Here is a 24626-nt window from a genome sequence, read left to right on the forward strand (position 1 = left end):
TAGTCTCCTGCTTGAGCAGGGGGTTGGACTAGAAGACTTCCAAGATCCCTTGCAACTCTTGTTATTCTTCAATTTAATATTACAAACGGAAAGATTTATAGTTCGTTAATATTCTTTTGTGGGAAGTCAGCCCCCCAGAGAAGGAAATATTAAAAGGGCAGAAAAATATATTTTCTCAAAGGATCTTAAAGAGACAGAAAAGCATGCCCAGTTTTTCTTAATAACCCCAAGTCTGCCTCCCCCAAGCAGAAACCAGCTTTGTACAAATGCAGATGTAAACCATCAGGAAAGTTGGAGCTAGATTAGGAAGACAAAGACCTAAAATCTGCATACCCCACCTGAGACAGGACATGATAGGATTAACTCACAAAGGCCAAAGGGCACACCCAAACTCAGGTCAGAATACATGACACAGGAAATAGCCTCAAAATAGGAACAGGAAATAACTCCAAACAAAAGGCTCCAGAGGGTATAAAAACCTACTCCCTACATGTGCTAAGCCTTTTTTTTTCACTTCTCTTGCTGCTAGAGCAGTGGTTCTCAACCTGTGGGTCAGGACCCCATTTGGGGTCGAACGACCATTTCACGGGGGTCACCAAACAAGGCTGTCCGCCATTTTTTCCCCTTTTCTTTGGCCACACCCCTGGCACCCGGTGATGTATAAGTGGTTGGGGGTCACTACAACATGGGGTACTGTATTATGGGGCACAGCATTAGAAAGGTTGAGAACCACTGTGCTAGAGCCATGTTTCTGTCTGGCTCCCCTCTTCAATAAGCTACAACCTTCTTCCCAAAGCAGTTGCCATGTTTATTCCTAGCTTGGATGACCACGATGAAGACTTTTCTTCCAACACTTTCACACAGTGACAAACATCACTGAGAGCAGGCAGAATAGACATTAATGACGAACGTCACTTAGAGCAGGCAAGCTCTAATTCACAAAAGATCACGTGAAAGAAATGATGCACTTCTTTTTTTCCCTATAAAGTGACATCACTGGAACTATAAACTATGCCGCTCTAGCCCTTTCTAAGCTGTTGCTCTTTTCTACCAATACTTCCGCTGGAAAAGGGAGAGCGCATTGTTGAGGCTTATTGTTTTGTTGGGATCATTTCCAGCGTGAACATGTTGTTATTGTCATGGAAAGGAAAAAAAATCTGTATACTCCATCCTCGCTTGACGATACTTTTAGCGCTGCCGGATATGTAGCCAACTAATTTATTTGCTTGCCACCCTTTTCAACAACAATTGGTACATTCCAAGAGTGCTAGAATTGCACCAACGAGATCGGAAACTGAGAGCGACAACTTGGGAAGACCGATCCCTTCCCGGAACCGGAAAACGTGAAGCAGCAAAGCTCGTTAGGGGGCGGAGCGGTCTGTTTGGGAACTGGCTCGTGGGTTCCGTGGGTTATTCGGCACTTGACGGTCATTATCGTCGGAGGCTCGCACAATGGTAAGCGGAGCGTGGCTTGAGCAGGCTCGCAGCCTTGGGCCGCAGCTGTCAGTTCTCCCACCTTTCCATGGAGGAAGATGGATAATCTGGGAAAGAAATGGAGGAAAATGTCAGGAAGTTCTTCCCATTGTCGTTTCACTAGTGGCGTGGCATGTATGAACTTGCTGTAACTTTCACGGGGGACGTTTCGTGATGGATGAGATCCAGCGAAATCCAAAGAGAGTCACCAGCACGTTCAGGCACCAGCACACGATGTCCTGTAATGCCATGCAGGCATTGAATCTGAGGCTGCATTACTTAGAAACACAGCTAATGTAAATATGCAGCTGTTAGATTGTGCTGGGTGGACAGTTAACGAAAATGATGTGGAATCAAGAACAGCTTACCATTTGAAAATTTATAATAATAAAATAATGGGATATTTGGGCAATTTAATAGGGTTTTGCCAGCAGGAAGCCTCCCACATAAATCCAAGTGATGACAGATTCTGGATGCTACACATATTTTATAATCTCATATAGCAACACTGAAAATCTTAACTGTTTTTAGGTTTACAGGATATATAGTTTTTCAGTGTTGCTATGTGAAGCCATTAAATACGTGTAGCTTATAGAATCTGTCACCACTTGGATATCTGTGTGAGGTACCTGTCTGGTAAAGGTAGCTGCAAATTGCACATGATATGGGACTTGAGCACGAAAAAGTAATCATGACTATCCCCTCCTGTCTTCTTTCATGAAGATTGGAGCCACTGTGACACTTAAAAGCATTTGTTCACCTTCCTTTCCTAGATGCCATTAGGGTGGAGTCAGATTCTTATGCTGAAGACATTGTATTGGCTGCTGATTTATTTCCTGATGAGATATAAATTACTTATTACTTTTAAAATCTAAATGGTTTGTGTTAGGAATAACTGAGCAAAGATTTCCTTTATAATTTCAATTGTTTCCCCACCCCAATTTACTGAGATGAAACCTTAGCTCTTGGCAACCTGAAGTTCAGTCTTCTGTGTATCTACCAAGTTTACTGGAGCTGTGGAATCTAATTTCATTGTCTGCACTTTAGGAAGGCCTTAAAACAAATCTTTTAGTGAAAAGGCCTTTTATTTTTATTTTAATTATGCTATTTGTGGCTTTGATTTGGTTTGATGCTTTTTATTATACATTAAAGAGATATTTCGGTAGAATGCAGTATATAAAGTCAAGTAACTTGAGAATCATCTCCTGAAAGAGATAACCATAAAACTTATCAATGGGAAAAATTTCAATGTGGAAATTCTCTGCAATGGGATGATCCAAACATATCTGTGCCAGAAGCTATCTAGAGTGCTGCAAACTACTCTGTGTTCTGGACAACCCAGGAAGCAAACAAACCATCCCAAAAAAGCTCAAATCAATCTATTCTGGTTACATTTAACACATTTTAAAAAGCTAAAAGAATTCTAAATATTTAGTATGCATCAGTTAATTAAGTAAATATGTAACAGATTTGTTTATTTATTTATTTGGTCTATATGGTTGCCCCCATCAGACTATTGTGACTCTAGGCAGCATTAAAAAAAAAAAACTCTTTTTTTACAATTGTATTCCTAGGGAGGATATAAATAACCCATTTAGTTAGATAAGTAGTGAAACCCTTATCAGTTTTATTCCATTTTCAGATCATTGTCTCTTGTTTTGTAGCCTCACAGACGGAAGAAACCATTCATAGAAAAGAAAAAAGCTGTAACATTTCATGTAGTGCATAGAAGTCAGAAGGATCCTTTGACGGCGGATGATAGTGCACCCCAGAGAGTTCTCTTGCCTGCATTAAAGGTAATAAGAAATGACAAAGCTGAAGAAAAGCAGCTTAATGCTTACTTTAGGTGAAAGGACGAAGAAGGGCTATTCTGCCTGTGGATGGGCTTTCAGGAGGCACTTGAGTTAACCATAGTGGGAAAATGATGTTGCATAAATAATGTCAAGGCTCTCCATATGTTGTTCCTAATAGAGGAATTCTGAATTCTCTGAGCATCAACATTGCTGCAAAGATGTGTAGAAAGTAATTGGAATCATTATGCTTTTTTTTATGTTTGACAGCAACATTAGCTAAATTCAGTAATTTCCTTCTTCAATGCCTTTAGAAAAATGATGAAAAAAGAAGAGAAGAACAGCGGAAATATGGAGTATTCTTTGATGATGATTACGATTACTTGCAACATTTGAAGGAAGCTTCAGGACCTTCTGAACTTGTTCCATCAAGCTTCCCAAATCAAGGCAAAATTGTAGTGTCTACAGAAGGGGAGGTAGAAGATGAAATTCAACACATTCTGGTAAGTAAAAATGTTCTTAAGTGCTGTGGTGGTATTTCCTATAATTACCATATGTGTGTTCAAATCAAACTAGTAGTACTTCTTAAATTTAAAGTTTAATTTTTTAAAACAATGTTTTTGATTTTCATGTACTTTTTTCAATCACCCATTGAATTATTTTGTGATAGACCTAAAACTACCTCATTTTTATTCATTAGCAGTGCTAATAAAATTATTGTCAGCATTCCAAAATTTTTTATTAGGGGACATGAACTGATTTGTCACTGTATCATATGAAAAGTATATGCTAGAAACTCAGTTGAGGATACTTAGTCTCCTGAACATTTTAAAAGAAAATGCTACATATTCTTTGTTCTTTAGGCTCCCACCATTAATCTGCCCTCCTCAGTATTTGCATCAGAATTTGAAGAAGATGTGGGACTATTAAATAAAGCTGCTCCTGTTCCAGGTACTTCATTTACACTATATTCTTTTATGTGCACTTATATTTGATGTGAAAAATGAAATGTTTTCTTTAAGATCGTTTTAATCTGTTCTTCACATTATTAACATATATGTGATTGAGGAATTCTGTTACTGTCCTAATCTGTAAAAAGAGATAAATTACAAGGGTGCATAAGATAGCTGTTGTTTGCCTTGAGGTAACACATTATTTTCATCAAAGCAAGAAGACAATACTGATCACTATTCCATTCAATTTAACCTTAAAATGGTTTTGAAAAATTATCAGGTTTGATCTGGGGGTAACAGGAGAAGGTAGTTTTCTAACTAATTGCTGTTGTATGAATTATTTTTTCTGTTTGCTAAATAACTTGTGTTCAGGGAAATTGATAATTCTGAGAAATGACTTAATCCTGTCAAAACTGCTTTTTAACATAGTGTTTTATCTAACAATAGGGCCTAGACCGGATCTTGATCCCGACATTATTGCAGCACTAGATGATGACTTTGATTTTGACAGTCCAGATAATCTGCTTGAAGATGACTTCGTTTTAAGAGCTAATAAACCTGGAAGCTTAGAACTGGAGAAGGAACTCTCTTGGTAACGGAATGAAAAACATATGACTAGGTTTTTAGTATCTTATTCATTTTTCTACTGGAAAGGGAATCCCAATACTGGGTGTATCAAAATTATTCCACTCTTTATACCCATTTCAGGTCTTGATTGATTACTATTTCATTCTTAGTTATACTGTGCAGTAGTACTGTGTTTCCCTGAAAATAAGACCCGGTCTTATTTATTTATTTATTTTTGGCCTCTGAAAGAGGCATCAGGTCGTATTTTCGGGGGGGGGGTGTTCTTTTCCACACACCTCCGGCACCTGCAGCCTCAGCCAGCCACCACTTTTTCTGCAGCCGAAGGAGCAGCTTCATTCTGCACCTGAGAATGGAGCTCGGGCCTGCATTTTGCAGTCAGGCCTTTCTGGAAGGCCTCTGCAGCCACCAACCAAGCAATGGATTCAATCCATAGCTTGGTTCTCGTAAAGGCCTCTGACTGTGAAATGCAGGCCTGGGGACACTGCAGAAGTGGGCTGGTGAAGAGAGACCTGGCTGCAAGGCAAGTGGGTATGGGGCGCATGGGGCAGCTCCACCCTCCCACCCCCACCCTAGCTTGATTTTTAGGTGTGTGCCTCGCCCAAAACTAGGGCTTATTTTGGGGGGAGGGCTTATATTAGGCCCACCCCAAAGAAATCAAGCTAGGGCTTATTTTTGGGGTAGGTCTTACTTTCAGGGAAATACAGTACATGAAAAATCATGAACTATTAGCCTATTAGTAAAGTGAAGTGTAAATTTAAGGAAGTCAATGTATATGTTATTGCCAGCCTATCTGAAGATGAAGATGCATGGGAAGATGTGGAGGAGGAAGAGGATGAAGAAGATTTTCAAAGTGGTGAAGAATATGATTCTGAAGGTCCTTTGTCAGATGACAGTGATTTTAAAGGGAAGATGAAAGAATTCCTTTTCATGGAAGAAGAGACCAAGAGCCGTTTCACAGAGTATTCCATGACCTCTTCAGTCATGAGAAGAAATGAACAACTGACACTTCTGGATGAAAGATTTGAGAAGGTGAAATAAACTTACAACGTTTATTGTAATTATTGGCATATATTTGGAAAATATTACTTAATTTTAATCCTGATCTCTTAACACCCCTGGTTTGTAAAACTATTGCTCTGTTAATGTGCTTTTCCTTAAGAATTTTAAGGAGTTGTATATACACTGTATTCAATGCTATGACATATCTTGACTTGGACCTTATTTCTTGTCTAAAAGAAATTAAACTTTTTAACACTTTAGTATTTGCCAGTGATAATGATTTTAGTTACTTTTTTTTTTAATTTTTGTTGCGTACCACCCAGAATCACTTGTTTGTGAGTTGGGTGGCTACATAAATTAGACAGACAGAAAGCTCAATCGCTGGGCTAACAGTAACTTTCGTTTTATGAGCTTTTTTCATAGTGGAAAATGTCGGTCGTTATATAAAGGGGAGGGGATGTAAATTAATTGTCCTCAAATACATTTTAAATTTGTTTTTAAATATGTTTGAGGATTGCGATTTAAGTTTCTTACTGAAAGCATATGGAATTGATTTAAATAACAATAATTTGTTTCACATTTAGTTTTTTGAACAATTTGATGATGATGAAATTGGACCACTGGATAATGCCGAATTAGAAGGTTTCATCCGTAGTGACAGTACTCGATTACAGGAAGTTTTGAATGACTACTTCAGAGAGAAAGCAAAGGAGTACGTAAAGGGTCCTTACTGGGTAGTATGCTTCTTAAAAAACAATAAGCAGCTTATAGATAAAACACTGATACTACTAATGTTAAACCAGTGGTTTAAAGCATAATTAACTGTCATATCTCAGTCCTTAAAAAGTCTAACTTTTAGAAAGTATTACCTCATGCCCAAATAGCAGTGTAGGCCTCTGCCAAGCCTTTCTTCCCTCTATAGAGCTTGAGCAATGACCATTGTAGCTGGCAAGAACTTCATCTTTTCTGTTAATGGTAAGAGGAGGGAATCTTTTTAATTACTGGTATCTTTTTATATGCATTCCTAGTGAGTTCAGCAAAACATCTCGTGGTAAAATGAATATATTTCTTTAATAAATCATATGGCTGTGGCACATTTCAGGAAAGAACCCAGTTAAGACTTTGGTTATATCTGGATTGATTACTGATTGCAATGTTAACAGGTCTATGAACCAGTTGTTTAGCAACCAGTCTAAGTTAACAACACCCTCTCCAAAAGGTACTTATGACCCAGTTCCAAACTGAACGCATTTTAGGAGCTCAGCGGCCGGCCTGCATTTACAATCATTTGCAGTGTCTTATGGTCACATGGATGCAATTTATGGTGTTTTTGCCCAAACCTGGCATTTATTTCAGTTTTCTGGCAAAAATTCACTTGATAACTGCAGTGTTCGCTTAATAACTCACCACTAAAAAAACCTGTAAAATTGGGTCAATCCCATGATGGTCTCCTTAATGACCATAACTCTCAGGTAAATAGCTAGTCTAAATAATATTTAAGTAAAAAAAAAGTTGGCAGGTTTTTGAAAATGACAGTATTTTAAAACATTTAAATTTTAATTTATTTGCCTTACGTATCTTTCTTTTTCTTTAAAAGTTGTGTGAAAGTTGATGATATTGAAACCAAGAAGAAAGTAGAGTTACCCTTGAATGAGGAAGAAGATGAGATTGAAGAAATGGTAACTTTAATAATTGAAGAACCAAAAGAAAAATGGGATTGTGAATCCATTTTGAGTGAGTATTTATTTATTTACTCATATTTGTATTAGCTGCCCATATAGTGACTCTGGATGGCATACATAGTAATAAAGAATATACTGTATAAAAACCATTAAAATTTTCACCCATGTTTGGTGAAGTTCACTCCTCGGTGACCTCCAGAAACATTCCAGATGTCTCTTAACCTGTTTTAATCTGTTTCATTTCCCTCAGTATGTCCTTGAAACATGTAAAGTGACAGGATCATGAGCCAGGAGAGGTTGCATGGGCATGATTTAGTCCAGGGGTCCCCAACCCCCGGTCTGTGGAGCAGTACCGGGCTGCGGCATGCCAGCAACCAGTCCGCACAAACAAGCAAAGTGCCGTCCGTGGGATGCAGGCAGCACAAAACCATGCACTCTCCAGTCCGTGAAAAAAACTGTCTCCATGGAACCAGTCCCTGGTGCCCAAAAGATCAGGGACCTCTGATTCTAGTCCAAACCTTGCCTCTTATTCCAAGTGACAGCCAGAACCAGAGTGTGCAGATCAACCCCCAGCTCCCTCAGTTGCCATAGATAAACCAATCAAACAGGTCCTGTCTTCCTGTGGTGGAGGGCAGCACCAGAGAATCTCATGGTTACCATGACAGAAGAGCCACAGAGAGATCTTCCAGTTCCAGATCACTGTACCACTGCTGCCACAACAACAGAAAAAGACCTGGGATAGGCCCACAGTTGTCATGGTGGTATAAACTCCTGAGGGACCCAGAGCCCATTCCCAAGGAATACAGATTGAAATTCCCCAGGCCCGGGGATTTCCAGTGCCAAAACTTGAGATGGAGTCAAGGGGCTCAGATAAGGATGTTGCTATGCAGCAGGGTGCAGGGATCTCAACTGATCATTAGACCCCAAATTAATGAACAGAATTTCACAACCAGTAACTTGTGGAGCTGTGCTTTGAAAGCCATAAGAGACACCCATACAACAATTGCCACCCCTCACCCTAAATGCTTCACCCAGAACTCAAATAGGCACATTTCCAAGAGAAATTTCAAGACGCAGTCACATCTCAACAATCTGCACCAGATTGTCTGGTAGATCAAGCAGCTACGATGGCTGCTTTTCACAAAGCAGCCCGTTCCTGGGTTATGTAAAAGCTGCGGGACTTTGACAATCAGCTGTCCCGCGGCTTGAATATTTTTATAGAAATAATGCTGTTTTTGCTAAGAATCAAGTTTACTTATTTCCTTTAAGCAGCTTTTGCTTTTTTAATATACTTAATTATCATACATATTCATTAGCTTCAGAGACCTTCATGGTAATTTGAGTTTGAAACATTGTTTAGTAATTAAGTGTTTCAGACATTTCAAATGAAAAGTTCAGGAGAAAATTAGTTTCTTCATAAGCTAACCTTTGATATTATGTCTTCTCTTTAAGGTACTTATTCAAACTTGTACAATCATCCAAAACTTATTGAGGTGCCAAAAAAGGTGAGTGGAAGTTTCCATTATATTTTAAGGACTTCTTATTTCAGTGAATAGGATCTAGAGAACTGTTAGAGGTATATTCAAAAATCTGATGAATTTTTAATTTCAAATAGAGGTAGCCTTTGACTTACTACCATAACTGAGCCCAGAATTATGACCGTAAATTTTCCTGGAAACTGGAAATAAATGTCAGAAACTTGCCAAAAAAAACCCTCACCAATTGACTTCTTGTTAGATCTAACAGGGTAGACATGGTTTCTATCAGTCAGGATTTGCATTACATGGGCCCCAGGAGGCAGGCCTTCTCTGCCATGACATTCACCTTATAGCACATTCTCCCCTCACTCCCCCCCCCCCCGAAATTAGGCTCATTCCTTCTATGATATTGTTTAGGAAGCCCTTCAAGATCTAGTTATGTCATCTGGCCTTGGGGTTTTTGAGAACTGTAGACAATTTTAGTTGGCTCCATTGTAATTGATATTCTTGCTCTCTACATGGGATTTGTATCATTTAAAATGTTTTGATAGTATTCTTATTTTAATTATTTCTTTTTGTCCATTTATATTTTTATCCATTTGTGTTTTATTCAATTGTTGTACATCATCCAAAATTATTTTGTATGAGTTAAGCAACTGTGTGTGTGTGTGTGTGTGTGTGTGTGTGTGAGAGAGAGAGAGAGAGAGAGAGAGAGAGAGAGAGAGAGAGAGAGAGAGAGAGAGAGAGAGAGAGAGAGAGAGAGAGAGAGAGAGAGAACATACTGTAGAAATAGTATAGAGTTTGTGGTCTGTCCCTTTGAAAGTTAGCCCTTTCCTAGTAGTTCTCACCTCCAAAATCTAGATACATATAAATTAAGATGTAGAGGGAGGGAGGGAGGGAGGGAGGGAGGGAGGGAGGGAGGGAGGGAGGAAGGAAGGAAGGAAGGAAGGAAGGAAGGAAGGATTAAGTTTGGACTCATCTTGGATCCAGCTTAAAATTTATCAAAGTGCTGAATGAATGTATACTGCATGTATAAGGAATTAACATATCAAACATGAATTAACATAGGAACCAATTTTTCCCCCCAATGACATCTAAACGTTTTGTTCAGTTTATTACCTGGCTTAGTATTTTGGCTTTTGCAGGCTTCATTGACCCAGTTAACTCGTTGTTTTAAAAAATTCATTAGTTCCATGTATTTTTTATAGCTTAAATCAATTAGAGTGTCTAAGAAGACAGGAATCCCTCTAGATGTTTTGCCTCAGAGAGGATCTACAGTTAAACAGACTGAGCGCATGCAAAGGATTAATGACTCTGATTTGCCAAGAGTATCCACTCAGCCACGCTCTAAGGATGAGAGTAAGGAGGTTCGGAAAACTAGGAAACAAGCTATCAAAGAAGAGCGAAGAGTAAGTTTTATTTAAATTGTTTAAAATAAATGTATTTCATTAATTAACTTTATTAACCTTTAATTGACTGAAGCAAGGGGAATAACTACTGTTAGGTCATAACTCAGAAATGTATATTAAATAATATTGTGTAGTGTATATATTATTCCCACAGGATGGAACTCAAAATAGATTATTTAGGATTTCCATTTAGGCACTGAGTAGAATTAGCTGTAGCGAGATTGTGGCTTCGTACACATGTAGAACTTGATAACTATAAAACCATCCCAATGAATGAAAAAATGACACGAGCCTAATTAGAAGTTGTGCTATGATAGGCCTGAGGTAAAATTCAAGGGTAATGTCAATAAGTCATTTTTTTTTTTCTTACATGGCAGAGAGAAAGGGGGATTTAAAAAAAAAAAACATTTTAAGTTACAGGTAGTCATCCACTTACAACCACAGTTGATCCCTGAATTTTGGTCGTCGACCAAAGCAGTCATTAAGCGAATGTGAGGGTCATTAACTGGAACACTGAGGAAAAGGAGCAGGCTCCTGGGTTGGGTGGGGCAGGGACAGCACATAGACCTCCCACAATCCGTGAGGCCTAGGTCCTTCCCTTGTCCCACCAAGGAAAACAACTGCAAGAATGATAGCATTTGTTAGTTTTTCTGTGATGGCTCTGTTACTTTCTAAGGGGGTAGGAAAAAGTAGATGGCTTTGATCTGGCTCTGAGGTTACCTATAGATGGGGTTGCTCTCTCATTGAAGCAACAGCTCCATGATATGGGGATATGCAGCATCTGCTCAAGCCACAAATGAAGGCAGGGACCAAAGAGGGCTTTGTCCAACTCCACTTGAAGCATCAACTGCTGGTCTTCTTTTGACAGTGGCTGGTGCATTTAAACTACTGCAGCGCATTTTATATGAAACTGGTTTTGGAAAAGGCTTGGAAATCAATCAATCAGAATAGAGCTGGAAGGGACCTTGGAGGTCTTCTAGTCCAATCCCCTGCTGATTTATATTCATCAAAATCAGACAGGTGTCCTCTTACCATTTTCTTGCTTATTTTAATTTTTATTTCTAGTCTGTCTTTTACACTTATGTCTTTTGTAGGCTGGGCTATAGTTTCGTTTTGCGTGAAGACTTATGCAAAGAATACGTTAAGCAGCTCTGCTTTCTCTCTACTGCCTGTTACTTCCTTGCCATCTTCTCTCTTTAGTGGACTGACTGTTTCCTTGACTTTTTTCTTGTTATTTAGATGTTGAAAGAACCTTGTTTTTATTATCTTTGACACTTGTTGCAAGACTTTGTTCATTCCGAGCCTTTGCTTTCTTGATTTCAAAAAGTTCTGAAAAAGTTCTGAAAATGTAGTGATACAGTTATTAAGAAAGAATAGAGATTTTGTAGCATGTCCTAGGCCAGGGGTAGGCTAGCTTGGCTCTTTTATGGCTATAGCTGGCTCAGGAATTCTGGGAGTTGAAGTCCACGAGTCATAAAAGAGCCAAGATTGCCTACCCCTGTCCTAGGCCCTGCACCAATTACTAATAAACTTCCAAATCCAATTCAAGGGGCTGGTTTTAATGTGTAAAAACCCTACATGGCTTGCCACTTATGTACTTACAGGACCATCTTTCCCTGTCAGATTCAGGCTATCTTGTATGTTTTTTTTTTTTGTTTGTTTGTTTTCAGAGGAATGGCTCTTGTGAAGTGGACGGTATGGGACATGCAGGCATGCTTTCTCAATGGCAACTCTCACCTTATAGAATACCTCCATTTAGGATTTCGGTTTGCCCTACTTAAGGCAGTAGAAATAGTTCGTTTCCATCTGACTTAGTTTAGCTCAGATGATGGCCATGGGCTGCTTTTGTAGTTTAGGGAGGGCTTTATGGAAGGAATGACAGTTGCCTTTTGCCCTTGTTTTTCTTTGTTCTTTTTTTCATAAATTATCTTCAGTTTTTATAATGGAGGTGTATATAATACTAGTTGAGTAAAATACGAATTATCTTACATGGTTCAGTAGCAGTAATTGAGAACTCAGCCAAACTATTTTGTGGCTGTGGAAAAACTTGTTGATTTAAAAAAAAAGAATCCCAGATCAAAGGAGGTGGGACTTCTGAATGTCAATTAGCAAGTCTCACCCCTTCCACTGTAACCTAGTAACTAACTTAGTCTCCTCAACAGACTAAGGAAAGCTTGCAACGGATTAAAAATTGTCTTCCACCTCCTGTCTCCTCAATAATCCATTGTGGAGGTCCCAAAGGTGCTTTTTTCACAAGGCAACTGGACTTTCTTGTTTTTCTTGAAGACATTTCGCTTCTCATCCAAGAAGCTTCTTCAGCTCTGATTGGAGGGTGGGGAATGGCATGATTTATTCTCCTTGCAGATAGCTGGTCATTTGCATTCTTTTAGCATGAATCATTGAAGCCCCTGGAGGCTTATCTGTGTTGTCAGGTCATCTGAGTAATGCAAATGGGTGTGAAGCTTTCTTGGAACTGTTGAAAGGACTGTATTGTAGACTGGAGATAGATGATGCCGTATCCCTCCCCCTCTGTTGAGAGAGGGCTGTTCAATTTTGACATGGATGGCCTTTTTGACCCCTCTTTCAAACCAGCAGTCCTCTCTGTCCAAAATGTGGACTTTGGTGTCTTTGAAAGAGTGGCCTTTGTTTTTTAAATGCAGATGGACAGCTGAATCTTGTCCTGATGGGTTTGTTCTCTTATATTGTGCCATGCGTTTGTGAAGTGGGTTGTTTTGTTTTCCCCAATGTACAGATCTGCATATGGCTCACTGCATTGTACTGCATATACCACATTGCTCAGTTTGAGCAATGTGGCATATGCACAAACTGAGCAACGTTTGGGACAAGCGTGACCTGGATGACCTCTCTCTTGTGGAAAATATTTCTTTAGGAAGCAGCAGGGAGACATGAGATGCTAAGTCACAGTGTTTCTCAACCTTGATAATTTTAAGGCATGTGGACTTCAACTCCCAGAATTCCACAGCCAGCAATGCTGGCTGTGGAATTCTGGGAGCTGAAGTCTACATGCCTTAAAATTGTCAAGGTTGAGAAACACTGTGCAAGACTTGTGGATTGCCCTCTTAGGCAAGATATGAATGGAATGATTTGAAATGGTGTTTATGTTCATTTGATTAGATCCTCTCTAAATTGCACACACTATGCTGAATGGGGGGGGGGGAACTCCTGGTTTACTGTAACTGCAAACACATACATAGCGAAAATAAAAACTGAAGATATGTGCCTTGCTTTAAAAAGTATGAAGGGTTTTACAAACATCTGAAAAAAATTAGACATCCTATCAGTGCATGAAGCCTCACCTGCCAAGAGTTCTGAGACAGATATTGCTAAAATTGTATCTGCAATGCTGATTGCTTTAAGAACATTTCCACGCAGTGATATATATTCATATTGTAAATTATTTCCCCATTAGGAACGCAGGATAGAAAAGAAAGCAAACAAGTCAGCCTTCAAGCAGGAGAAGACAAGGCAAGAGAAGGAGCTGCTGAACGTGAAACAGAATCTTCAAGGACTCCGGCTGTCGTAATGGAAGAACTGCTTCTTGTTAAGGACTATGGCCACTTCTGTCTGGTTGCTAACTGGAAAAGATACTTTCCATTTATCATATCAGAAGTGTAAAAATAATAGCAATGTGCTGTTTATAAAAATCAAACCACTGGTGTTTACTTGCATGTAAACAGTTTTTTTTTGGTTACCACAACAATAAAATCAGTGTAATATATTTCTTCAATAATAATTTTTTTCAAATTCATTTATTACCTTTCATTATAATAAAAGTAATTCATTTTTATCTTTCAAAAGAATGGTACACCCAGTAGCTTTATATGGCACTGAATGCTGGCCAATCCCAAACGCACTGAGCGCTCTTTACACGCCATGGAGATGTACATGCTTTGTTGGTCATTAGGTGTTTCTCTTCTTGACCATGTCAGCAATGACATAGTACAATAGCAAATGGGCACTGCGCCAATACTTGAGAAAACGTAGGAGAAACACCTATAGTGGTATGGCCATATCCTACCTACGAGCAGGACCCACACCTTTTGCCTGAATCACCTTCCACTTTAATGCAGATGGCAAGCACCCGGTGGAAAGCTGAAGCAAAGATGGCAAGACACAAGAAATGCAGATATGAAAATTGCCCAGTTGGACCCAGATGCCACGTTTGATCATGCAAAATGGCATTTGTCAATCCAAAAAGCAGACCTTGCACCTGTGGGAATAACGCTAGGAAGATGATGAGGACGATAAATTTATTTTTATAATTCTTGGTTGTTGTATACAGGAGACAGATTCAAGGAAAATTACTGTGCTTTGATGGCAGAGGTTAAGTTTAAGATTTTACAGTAATCTGTAAAATTTCATATTAATGGGATCTACTTTGGCACTGCTCTTTAAAAAGCTGTCTTTAAAAAGAGCTTTGAAACTGGCTAAAGGTTAGATATTTATTAAATTTCTATCCTACATTTATTACTGTATAAGTAAGTCAGCAAAAATACATAATACTGTGCATCATTACACGATGAACTGTGTCATAATTGTTTAATTGGTCAGCCAATGGCATTTCACTTGGAATCTTGCAAGCAAGGGAACTAGACAATGGAAAGTAAGCTATCAGGTACATCTGAAAAAATATTAAAGAGAACCCGAAATCACTGCGCTATGAAATGAGTGTGGATTCTGAAAACAAAGCATATGCCACAGGTATGAAGTACCCAACAACACAGCTATTTTGAATATTGGGTAACTATATCACAGTGAAACAATTTGTCAGTGTTTTTATTTAAAAGTACTTCAAATTGGTATCTTTGCATGATGTGTTTAAACGTATCTGTAGCCTTTGTTCAATTACTATCTCATAATAAATCACATGTAACTGCATTGAACAATCATTCTGTCAGTTAGGTAGCCATTGTTGACATGTTTTTTTTTTATTTTCCTGGGCGGTTCCTTAGAAGAGGGTGAAGCCTAACTTTTTGTAACACTCTTGCTTTTGGGCACCAAAGTAAGAGGATAAGGATAAAGGAGAATGTTTGTAGCTCAAGGTTGAAATGAGGGGTCCTTGATGCTCTCTGAGCTTGGTTGTTTACTTGTAGAATTGAGAACAAATCCCAATCTCCACTAGTACTGATAATACTAGTTTGAGTAATGAAATGTCTGCAAGCAAACAGTCCAAGCTGAGAGAGCACCAGAACCCCTCAAATAATTTAAATTCATGATGTAAAGAATGTAAAAAATCAAAATATAACTGCATAATTAAGAGTATTTAATTTACTCCTGTATTTGATGATGGTTAACCATACTTAAGGGGAAAAGAAGATAGATAGATAGATAGATAGATAGATAGATAGATAGATAGATAGATGGATGGATGGATGGATGGATGGATGGATGGATGGATGGATGGATGGTAGATAAGATGATAGATATTAAATATAGATATATATACTCATACAAAACCCTCTCGCAAGGACTGTAGCCATGATTCTCTAATATAAATGCACTGACAATAGCCAGGTTTGCAAATGAGACTAAGTCAACTGCTAATTTTTGAATAAGCCACCACCACAGTGTCTAAGCCAAAAGCCAAATAAACTTTTTAATGTTTTAGTATGCTCTGTCATACTCTAATGGATGGATTCCTAAACAGTTTTCTAAAAGCCCCACAAACTAATTATTTTTGTAAATTATTGTACCTTGAATTAAAATTTGGAGTAGAAATAATTTAAATGAGTGTTTCAGAATATTTATTTAGTGTAATTTTAAAGAATTATTTACTCTACTTGGCATGTAAAGTCATTCCTAACAAGCTATCTCAAGCAACAATTGTTAGACTTCTTGAGAGTTCTAAAAGCAATAAAAATAACTATGTAAATGGCTTGCTGCAAAAATTTATTTTTAAGGTATCTGTGTTCAAAGAAATCCATACATTGGAAGAAAATTCCTGAAATAGCCCACACAAGATGATGCCATCGATTTTGTCAGTTTTTATCTTAAACTGCTGAGGATTTTCATTAAAACTCTGCATCCTCTGCCTCAAAGTAACACTAAGAAATTCAATGGAGGCAGAAGGTTCAAGACATCTTTGACTTTTAAAGCTATAGACATAAGAAATGGACTGTTCTTGCAATGCAATTCATAATAGCATTAAGTCATTATATTCAGCCTGAATGAGCAATCCTGTGTGCACTGATTTAGAATTAAGTTTTATTGAACACTGGAACTTTCTTCTAATTCAGTTAGGGTATATTATTCAGTTACTCCTTCTCAGCAGATAAAATAAGTTCTGGATACTACATATTAATCTGTTCCTTTAGCTGGAGGAAGGATGTTTAAGGCTATATTTACAGAGATATTTGAAAATTGCTTATACTTTAGAGATAAATAATCATTGTTCCTTCTTTCACACAGAGGTTGGCGCACCAAATTTGCTTCCTTGCGACACCTGTGGAAGGCATTTTGCATCTGAAGCACTGGTAAAATCAGAGCATTTTGTACTGAATTTATTTAAGTGATAAAAGAAAAAGAACCAGTACCTGTTTTAATCAAATTCACTCAGTGAACATTTACTCAGAAACAAGTGAAATAAAAACAGAAAGATGTTTAGCAGGAAGATTGATGACAATTGTACTGATTTATGCAGGCATTTAACAAAAGTCTTTGTAAAGCACAGATTTGTTCATAAAAGTGTATAATTCTATACTAAATGTGAGAATGGTGATATATCCCAACTCTGGCAATTCATGTTTATGGATTCAGAATCAGGATTCAAAATCCTATAATTCACTTAACAGCTGTAGTGATTCATTTAACAGTTATGGCAAAAAAAGGTTGATAAAATCCAGCACAACTCAATGACAGCCTTGCTTAGCCACATACATTCTGGTCTCAATTGTGGGTGTACGTCAAGGACTACCTGTAACTACATATTAGAGAAGGGAAAACCCAAACCCTTAATATTTAAATTGAGGGGGGAATTTAAGTCATAGGTTATAAATATTTATAATCTATGACTTAGACTCCCCCCTCAATTTAAATATTAAGGGTTTGGGTTTTCCCTTCTCTAATGTGTAGTTACGGGTAGTCCTCGATCTTCCTGTATCCAATTCAGAGAAAATTAAACAGAATCACTAACCACACATGGCGCCTGTAATTAAGTGATAAACAAAGTGGGATATAAATCTGGTACATACAGATTAAAAATAGCCATTGGCTCAGTTTTTCCTCTGTGATACGCAATCCTTCCTAACTGTTAAACTGCACACAAAACAGATTGGCCAATTAGTCTGCCAAAATCCGGGATCACATGCTATGAATTGGGACACGTAGAAGTAAAGTAAACACAAGCATATTATTCCCAATTAAACGTCCAGATACATGATACACTAAGGTTGAAATGATCATAATTTTACAGGGGGGAGGGGGAGAAAGAGTCTGAAATACAATCAAAAATAATATATGACTGTACTAGTTCAGGAACGTGACCGTATGAATTTTCCTTTCCGTTAGGCAAGGCACAATCTGATATGCAAAAAAATTTTCAACAAGAAGCGCAAGCCGTTCAATTCCTTGAAACAACGACTACAGGGAACTGACATCCCAACAGTGAAAAAGAAGCCACCCACAAAAGTAGACCTTTCAATACCATTCCCAGGTTTTCATTAATATGTTTTAAGGAGTATCAAAGTCTTGCCATTGAGATCACTTGCAACAAGAGAGCTGGAGAAGGGGATGTCTGGATTCTTTATGTAGACTTGGGTTGTCCTAGTACAGAGGTTTTGAAGGTCCCCCAAAATTTATTATTTGATCACCAACATTTAGCTAATGCAGGGATCCCCAACCTATGGGCCGCAGCCCACTACCAGGCCATGGCCTCTTGGCCAGCAGGCCACGGGAATAGCTGGCTGATGAGCGCATGCATGAGTGTGCACTCCCCCCCACTCATGCTAGCACCCGCGGCCCTGTTTGTGCATGCATGCGGGCGCGAATGGGGCCACTAGCATTGGGCAGGTGTGCACAGCCCATTTGTGCATGCGCCGCTAGCGCTGCACTAGGGCATGTGGCACCATTTGCATGTGCACACACCAATTTGAAAGCTGTTCTCCTTCTCTCCGGGCTGTGAGCCCGGAAAGGTTGGAGATCTCTGAGATAATGCCTGGAATTCTAACCTTTCATTATCAAATATAAAATGGGACAAACATGTTTTGTCTTCTGCTTTCCTGCCAACATTCATCTGAAATAAATGCTGTTAACAGGAATAGCTTTAGGGCCTCATCCCTTATTATCAAAGAGTGAAATTTGTATTTCCTGGCCTAGAAATGTAAACTTTAAGGGCCCACCATTTTTGCCTCATTCATGTAGCTGCTATAAGGATTCAATCATATTCTTCTACTTGGTCTAATGAATTTAGCTTCTCACCTTATCCATATACTCAATCATGGAAAATAAATGGCTTAGGCTTAGTCATTCCACCTCAGCCCAGTATATCGTTCAGGCTGCTGATGGAAGGGAAAAAAATGGAGGGAGTGTTAGGTATGCTGATTTATGTTCCTGTAGAAAAGGTGTGAGGTTCCTTCCATTTGCTCTACTCTGTCAGACCTCCCAAGCAATCTCCTTTTCCAAACCATCATTCCCCTCCAATGACTACAGTACTGACTCCCCTACAACAAAACAAACCTGGAAAATTCTCTTTGTCCAAAACACCTAATAACAATAATATACATATTTTGTACCTTCAGGCCACTATTGACTCCTGGAGACTGTTTGGACTAATCCCTGCAGTTTTCTTGGCAACATTTTCAGAAGTGGTTTGCCATTGCCTGCTCCCTAGGGCTGAGAGGGTGTGATTGCCCCAGGGTCACCCAGCTGGTTTTGTATCTAAGGCAGGACTAACACTCACAATATCCCCATTACCATCTAGATGGCTTAACCACTAAAGCTGCCTCTTATAATGGAATATTTTTATTATTCATAATCTGTTCAAAACTCTCTTAAAATTGCTTTTCAAAACACCTGTGATTAATATATGCTCTGATTGATGGAAGGGAAACCTAATTACTTTCCAGAATGGACTGGAGAAAAAATCAAATTGGAGGCAGCAGCATGAAGATTTTATTTCAGCCATCAGAGCAGCTAAACTTGCAACTCAAGCCATGAAAGAAGGCCGTCCTCTTCCACCACCACCACCTCCATCCATTAACCCAGGTGATGTACTGAAACTTCATCTTGGCTTAAAAATAGAAAAGTGGGGGTCATGGGTTGTAGACAGTAATACGATAAGGTTTCTCAGCCTAATTTTTTTTCTACTATATGATGGCTGCAGATGGTGATTCTTTGGATGAATGTGTAGCTGCCCTCATATTTTCAACTAGTGTTTCTATCTAATCTCAAAACTCGAAAGAGTTTTAAAAATAGTTTGGAAGGTTTTGAAGAAAACGTTGTGGAATGTATTAGGTAACCAGCTGTCAACCTTGGAGGCAGGTCAGGTCAGAAAACTTTGGTTTTATTGATATAGTTATAATAATTAAAATCTTGAAAGCTGGTGTGTGTTTGCCCTTCTCTCCCTCTCACACCAAAATGAATTACAATTCAGCCTGTCTGAACTTTTTTTTCACACTTTCTGTTTCCTGGACTTAATGTATGCTTTTGTTTTAGTAACCGTGTCTCATTTTCTCCAAGGTCATATCTGTAGTTCTTTACACTAAATATCCTTCCATTCAGTTACTGTTTCCCAGCGAAGTAATTTAAAAAAGAAAAGGTTATATATACTCAAGAGAGTATGTCTAAAATGAGCAACTTTATTTGTAGATGCAATCCGTTCTGCTCTGAATATAGGTAACTTTCTGAGTCAAAAGCTGGTATAATTCTGACAATGAGTAAATATTTATTGTGGGTAGGACTTTTCCCCCCTTCTTGCCTAGGGCTTGAGGAACAACAGCTTTCTATAGTATTCTTGAGAGTAGAGCTGTGGAAATGTCACTCATTTATCTGCTCCATTTCTATAAAGTTGCAATTCCTGCACTCATCTTCCAAGGATCATTTGGGATAACCGCGGTGCTTTGTTGTATTCAGATTATATTCAATGTCCTTACTGTATGAGACGGTTTAATGAGACTGCTGCAGAAAGGCACATCAATTTTTGCAAAGAACAAGCAGCCAGGAGATCCTTTGCCCCAGGCCAGAAGGGAGGCAAACCAGCTTCAGTAAGTAATTGGACTCTATTCCAGCTCTTCGCTTCTGCCATTTTTCTCTCATCCCTTTTTTGAAGGATCATCATACACGGCAGAATTTCGACCATATTCCTGTCACTGTTGTGGCTCTTTCACTTCAGGTTCAGGAAATGACAAGTAACCCTTTGAAATAAGGGACTGGGAATATTTAAAAATTGCTCAGTCAATTATCAATGTCTTATCTTCTTGCTCCTTTGAAGATTTTTTAAAATATATAAATGATTAACTACATTATATTGTGAACCTCTGTTGTGACTCTGTTTAGTTATGCATGCTCTGTTTTCTAGGGAAAACAAGGAGTTTCCAAAAAAGAACCAACTTTAACAAATGCTGTGGGGACACTACTTCAAAACAGATTGCAAGGGACAAATACTGGCCCATCTGTAACAGGTAAGAGGCAACATATCTGAAATAATGTTTAAGAAATACTGAACACTTAAAGTCATCCCAGCAGAACTACAACACCTATATTTTACCAGTAATTCCATATTTGCAGATACTGTATAACAGTTATAACATTGGCAACTTTAAGACCCATGGACTTCAACTCCCAGAATGGCTGGCTGAGGAATTCTGGGAGTTGAAGTCCACAGGTCTTAAAGTTGCCAAGGTTATGTAACCTTGCTGTATATGTAGAATTTTATATTCAATACAGAATTTATCTGAAATCCTTTAAAAATATACATATACTATAGATTTTACATAAATCTTATACTGTAAAATCAAGGTAGTTACTGATAGGCCAACTGCAGTCATTTATAATTATGTGATATTAATTTGGTATACAATGGAACAATACATAATCTAGTCCAGGGATTCCCAACTGGGAGTGCTCCCACCCCCTGGAGGTGCAAGTTGATATTGCAGGGGGTGCGAAAACTTGGGTTCTCAAAATTATAGTATATATGCATTATTTCAAACTTTTGTAAGGGGTGTGAGAATATATCAGAACCATTCTAGGGGTGCGGGGTATAGAAAAGGTTGGGAGCCACTGATCTAGTTTAATGTATAGTTTTCTGCAGGGTTTTTATTCTGTTCTATACTATTTTAAAAACAAGATTGTATAATTTTTATTCATTAAGGTACTTAAGAGAATGGTTTTAGGAAGATCTAGCAAAAGGATGTAATATAAATTGGAGATGTAACTGTTCTCATTGTTTGCTTTCCCAGTTACACTGACATTCATATTAACATATATGAATTTGGGTGAACTAAAATTGATGCTCAAGATCTATTCGCGGATTAATCTTACTCTGACTTAACTTTAAAGTGAAATCATACAAGCAGCACCAATCATACCTCCATTTGAGTAATGTTCAAAAAGTGGATTTAGAATTAGCAACTACTGAGCTAGTTAAATTCCCCAGCATTTAATGTAAAATGGGCAAATTAATGCTTCAGGTCTATAATTTGAATCAACAGTGCTTTAAATTGCTTGAGTTTGCTGATAATTCTCAGGATATATTTTTCAGAGTTCTTTACAGATATATTGTTGTTTTAAAGGACATGGTATTGAAATTTCAGCTGGAGCAATACACAAAAAAATATCCCCTATTTCTTCTGGAACAGAATCTGGGTAAGATATATTGTATAGATTAACTGGCTGTATAGTCTAATCCAGCAGATGTATCTCAGAGGATTTAGGCCCATATGATTCTGCCCTGGTCATAACATAGGGCATTTCCTAGATAAACAGAATACAGGTAGTTCTTGATTTAGAACCATTAATTTAGTGATTGCTCAAAGTTACACTGCCACTGAAAAATGTGATTAACAACTAGCCTTGCACTTACAACTGTCATAGCATCTCCATGCTTATGTAATCGAAATTCAGGCACTTGGTATCCAGTACGTATTTATGATAGTTGCAGCATACTTGGGTCAGGTGATCACCATTTGTGACTTTCCCATTTGGCTTCTGACAGTCGGAAACAACAATAATTTTGTTGCATAAAAATAAGCAATGAAATGGAAAACTGTAGCATTTACTGTATGCTTCATATCTATGACATACTATTTATTTCTCTAATTTTTACTTCATTTCCACTTTATGTTTACACAAACATACCATTTGCATGACTTGCTCTCATTTATATACATTTGATTTACTCAAAATACCAAGCCACAGATCACTTTCATTAAAAATAACTACGGTACTGACAGCTTTCTTTATCAAAGGTTTTAGTTATAAAATACTGTAAAATTGTTCCAAAATTCTGATACTTCCTCTTAATTTTTAAGTCTCGCTGATCTTTATAGCCCACCTTTTTTTAATAAATAACCCAGGGAAGCAAACAGACCTGATACTCCTTCCTATTTTCCCCGCAATAATAACTCTGTGGGGTCTTGGGCTGACAGAATGACTGGCCCAAAGTCACCCAGCCAGCTTTCATGCCTAAGGCAGAACTAGGACTCAAGAGTTTCCTGCTTTCTAGGCCAATACCTCAAACACTACTCCAGGAGTTTTCAAACTTGGCCCTTTTATGACTTGTGGACTTCAACTCCCAGAATTCCTCAACCAGCGTGCCTAGCCATATAATATAAATTATAGTTAATGTAAATTTAATACTTGCAACTGGAGATGATTTCTTTCAATAGCACATTATTTCCCAGTTTTTTCCACTCTTTTCATCCTGTACATATAATTATTTCCCTCAGCCTCTTAAACCATTTTTTTTCATATTCCCTTTTCTCCTGTGCTACTTGTTCTTGTATCTTTGAAAGATGCAACCTAACACAAACACTAGAACAAATCTGTTCAGTAACACATCTGTGAAACCATTCCAAAGATCAGACTGCACTCTCTCAAACTAGCCAGTAAACCAGACTGTTGTGTTATCATCTGCTTTATTTCGGACTACCTAAATTAATGCTTGCCTGCTCTTAGGGCTCCAACTCATGGAAGAAGATAAGAACATGCCTTCCAGACATCTGAATAGCAGCCTTTACTTTTTACAGCACCCACATTAGAAGAATTCAGCAAACCAGTTTACTAATACTTTCAGCCTCTCATCTCTCTTAAAACCTGGATGAAGTATGTGATAATAAAACTAGCATGGTCATTTCCAGTTTTTACAGGAAATAATCTTATGTAAATAAGAGTGTTTCCAGCTCTAGGGCCTCTTTTTTTCCTTTGGTCAACTTCTGTGTTGCCTTAATCAAAAAGTGACTCTAGAGACTTTACACAATAGGATTAAAAGGTCCAGTAAATAACAACTAAAAACAACAAACAGTATCACCAAATACTGTACATAGGGTTTATTGGAAAACATAACACCACAAATATAATGAGACCAGTCCATCATCCTGCAGCTATGACAAGAGCCAGATTTTTATGGAAGCCTCAAGAGTTGGGTCACAAAGAATTCAGTGGTTATGTTGTTCCACAGGACAGGACAGCTACCAAGAAATGTTTTCTGAGCATCATACGGTGTGTGTTTTATAGCTAAGAACAGAAAGTTGCCAACACTTTCAGATCTTACTTAAGCAGTAACAATAGAAAAACATCCCTGTAGATCAGTGGTTCTCAACCTGTGGGTTGCAACCCCATTTGGGGTCGAACAACCATTTCATGGGGGTCGCCAAACAACGCAGTCCGCCATTTTTCCCCCCTTTTCCTTAGCTGTGCTACTCCCTTTTATTCTATTGGCTTTTGAAAGCCAATAGAATATACTCTCTTGAATAGAGTCTAATTCTATTGGCTTTCAAAAGCCAATAGGAATTGTCCAGGCTGTCTCTGCCCTGCTGAGCCCGCCAAAAGTCCCATTCTGCAAACGGTGCTGCAAGTTGTCTGCAGCGAAGGCAAGTTGTCTGGAAGTTTCCACCCCTCCCTGCTGAGCAACTACTAAAAATGTAAGTAAAAGAGGGCCAGGGGTGGGAGGTGGGAGGCCGGCGGGTGCAAGGAGGGTTGCTGGCGCACGTGGGGCCCGGCGGGTGCCTTACCTCCCTTGGGCTGGGCCAGCTGGTGGCCCAGTCGGTGGTCGGCCTGCACCGTCTCTGCCGCTTGC

The 24626-nt window shown here is 38.5% G+C and overlaps 2 protein-coding genes across 4 annotated transcripts; both read left to right on the top strand.

Annotated features, from left to right (window-relative positions):
* Positions 1 to 1299: 1299 nt before the first annotated feature.
* Positions 1300 to 14120, top strand: LTV1 (LTV1 ribosome biogenesis factor). Its single transcript, XM_039346833.1, has 11 exons — positions 1300 to 1455; positions 3138 to 3269; positions 3578 to 3766; positions 4127 to 4214; positions 4664 to 4808; positions 5590 to 5833; positions 6388 to 6515; positions 7401 to 7537; positions 8938 to 8990; positions 10172 to 10372; positions 13803 to 14120. The coding sequence occupies exons 1-11, from the start codon at positions 1453 to 1455 to the stop codon at positions 13914 to 13916; spliced, it is 1434 nt and encodes a 477-aa protein (XP_039202767.1). The 5' UTR covers positions 1300 to 1452; the 3' UTR covers positions 13917 to 14120.
* Positions 14121 to 14272: 152 nt separating this feature from the next.
* Positions 14273 to 24251, top strand: ZC2HC1B (zinc finger C2HC-type containing 1B). Of its 3 annotated transcripts, XM_039346834.1 has the most exons (8): positions 14273 to 15094; positions 16802 to 16866; positions 17900 to 18019; positions 19456 to 19594; positions 20462 to 20592; positions 20907 to 21009; positions 22123 to 22195; positions 23507 to 24251. In XM_039346834.1, exons 1-8 carry the CDS (start codon positions 15058 to 15060, stop codon positions 23529 to 23531), a joined length of 693 nt encoding a protein of 230 aa, XP_039202768.1. In that variant the 5' UTR covers positions 14273 to 15057; the 3' UTR covers positions 23532 to 24251. The 3 variants fall into 3 exon arrangements, with proteins under 3 accessions (XP_039202768.1, XP_039202769.1, XP_039202770.1); XM_039346835.1 differs by lacking the exon at positions 20462 to 20592 and having other exon boundaries at positions 22092 to 22195; XM_039346836.1 differs by lacking the exon at positions 23507 to 24251 and having other exon boundaries at positions 22092 to 22165.
* Positions 24252 to 24626: the final 375 nt, after the last annotated feature.

Source organism: Crotalus tigris, unplaced genomic scaffold, assembly GCF_016545835.1.
Source record: "Crotalus tigris isolate CLP2741 ecotype Arizona unplaced genomic scaffold, ASM1654583v1 scf7180000018030.5226217, whole genome shotgun sequence".
Taxonomy (NCBI): domain Eukaryota; kingdom Metazoa; phylum Chordata; class Lepidosauria; order Squamata; family Viperidae; genus Crotalus; species Crotalus tigris.

What these genes read in the sequence shown, in the direction of transcription:
- LTV1 (XM_039346833.1), top strand. An exon ending in CTGGAGAAGGAACTCTCTTG is followed by an intron (nt 4,809 to 5,589) that starts GTAACGGAATGA and finishes TGTTATTGCCAG; the next exon opens with CCTATCTGAAGATGAAGATG. An exon ending in CTATCAAAGAAGAGCGAAGA is followed by an intron (nt 10,373 to 13,802) that starts GTAAGTTTTATT and finishes TTTCCCCATTAG; the next exon opens with GAACGCAGGATAGAAAAGAA.
- ZC2HC1B (XM_039346834.1), top strand. Translation starts at nt 15,058, where the DNA reads ATGAGTGTGGATTCTGAAAACAAAGCATATGCCACAG. An exon ending in AAAAGAAGCCACCCACAAAA is followed by an intron (nt 18,020 to 19,455) that starts GTAGACCTTTCA and finishes ATTACTTTCCAG; the next exon opens with AATGGACTGGAGAAAAAATC. An exon ending in TACTGGCCCATCTGTAACAG is followed by an intron (nt 21,010 to 22,122) that starts GTAAGAGGCAAC and finishes GTTGTTTTAAAG; the next exon opens with GACATGGTATTGAAATTTCA.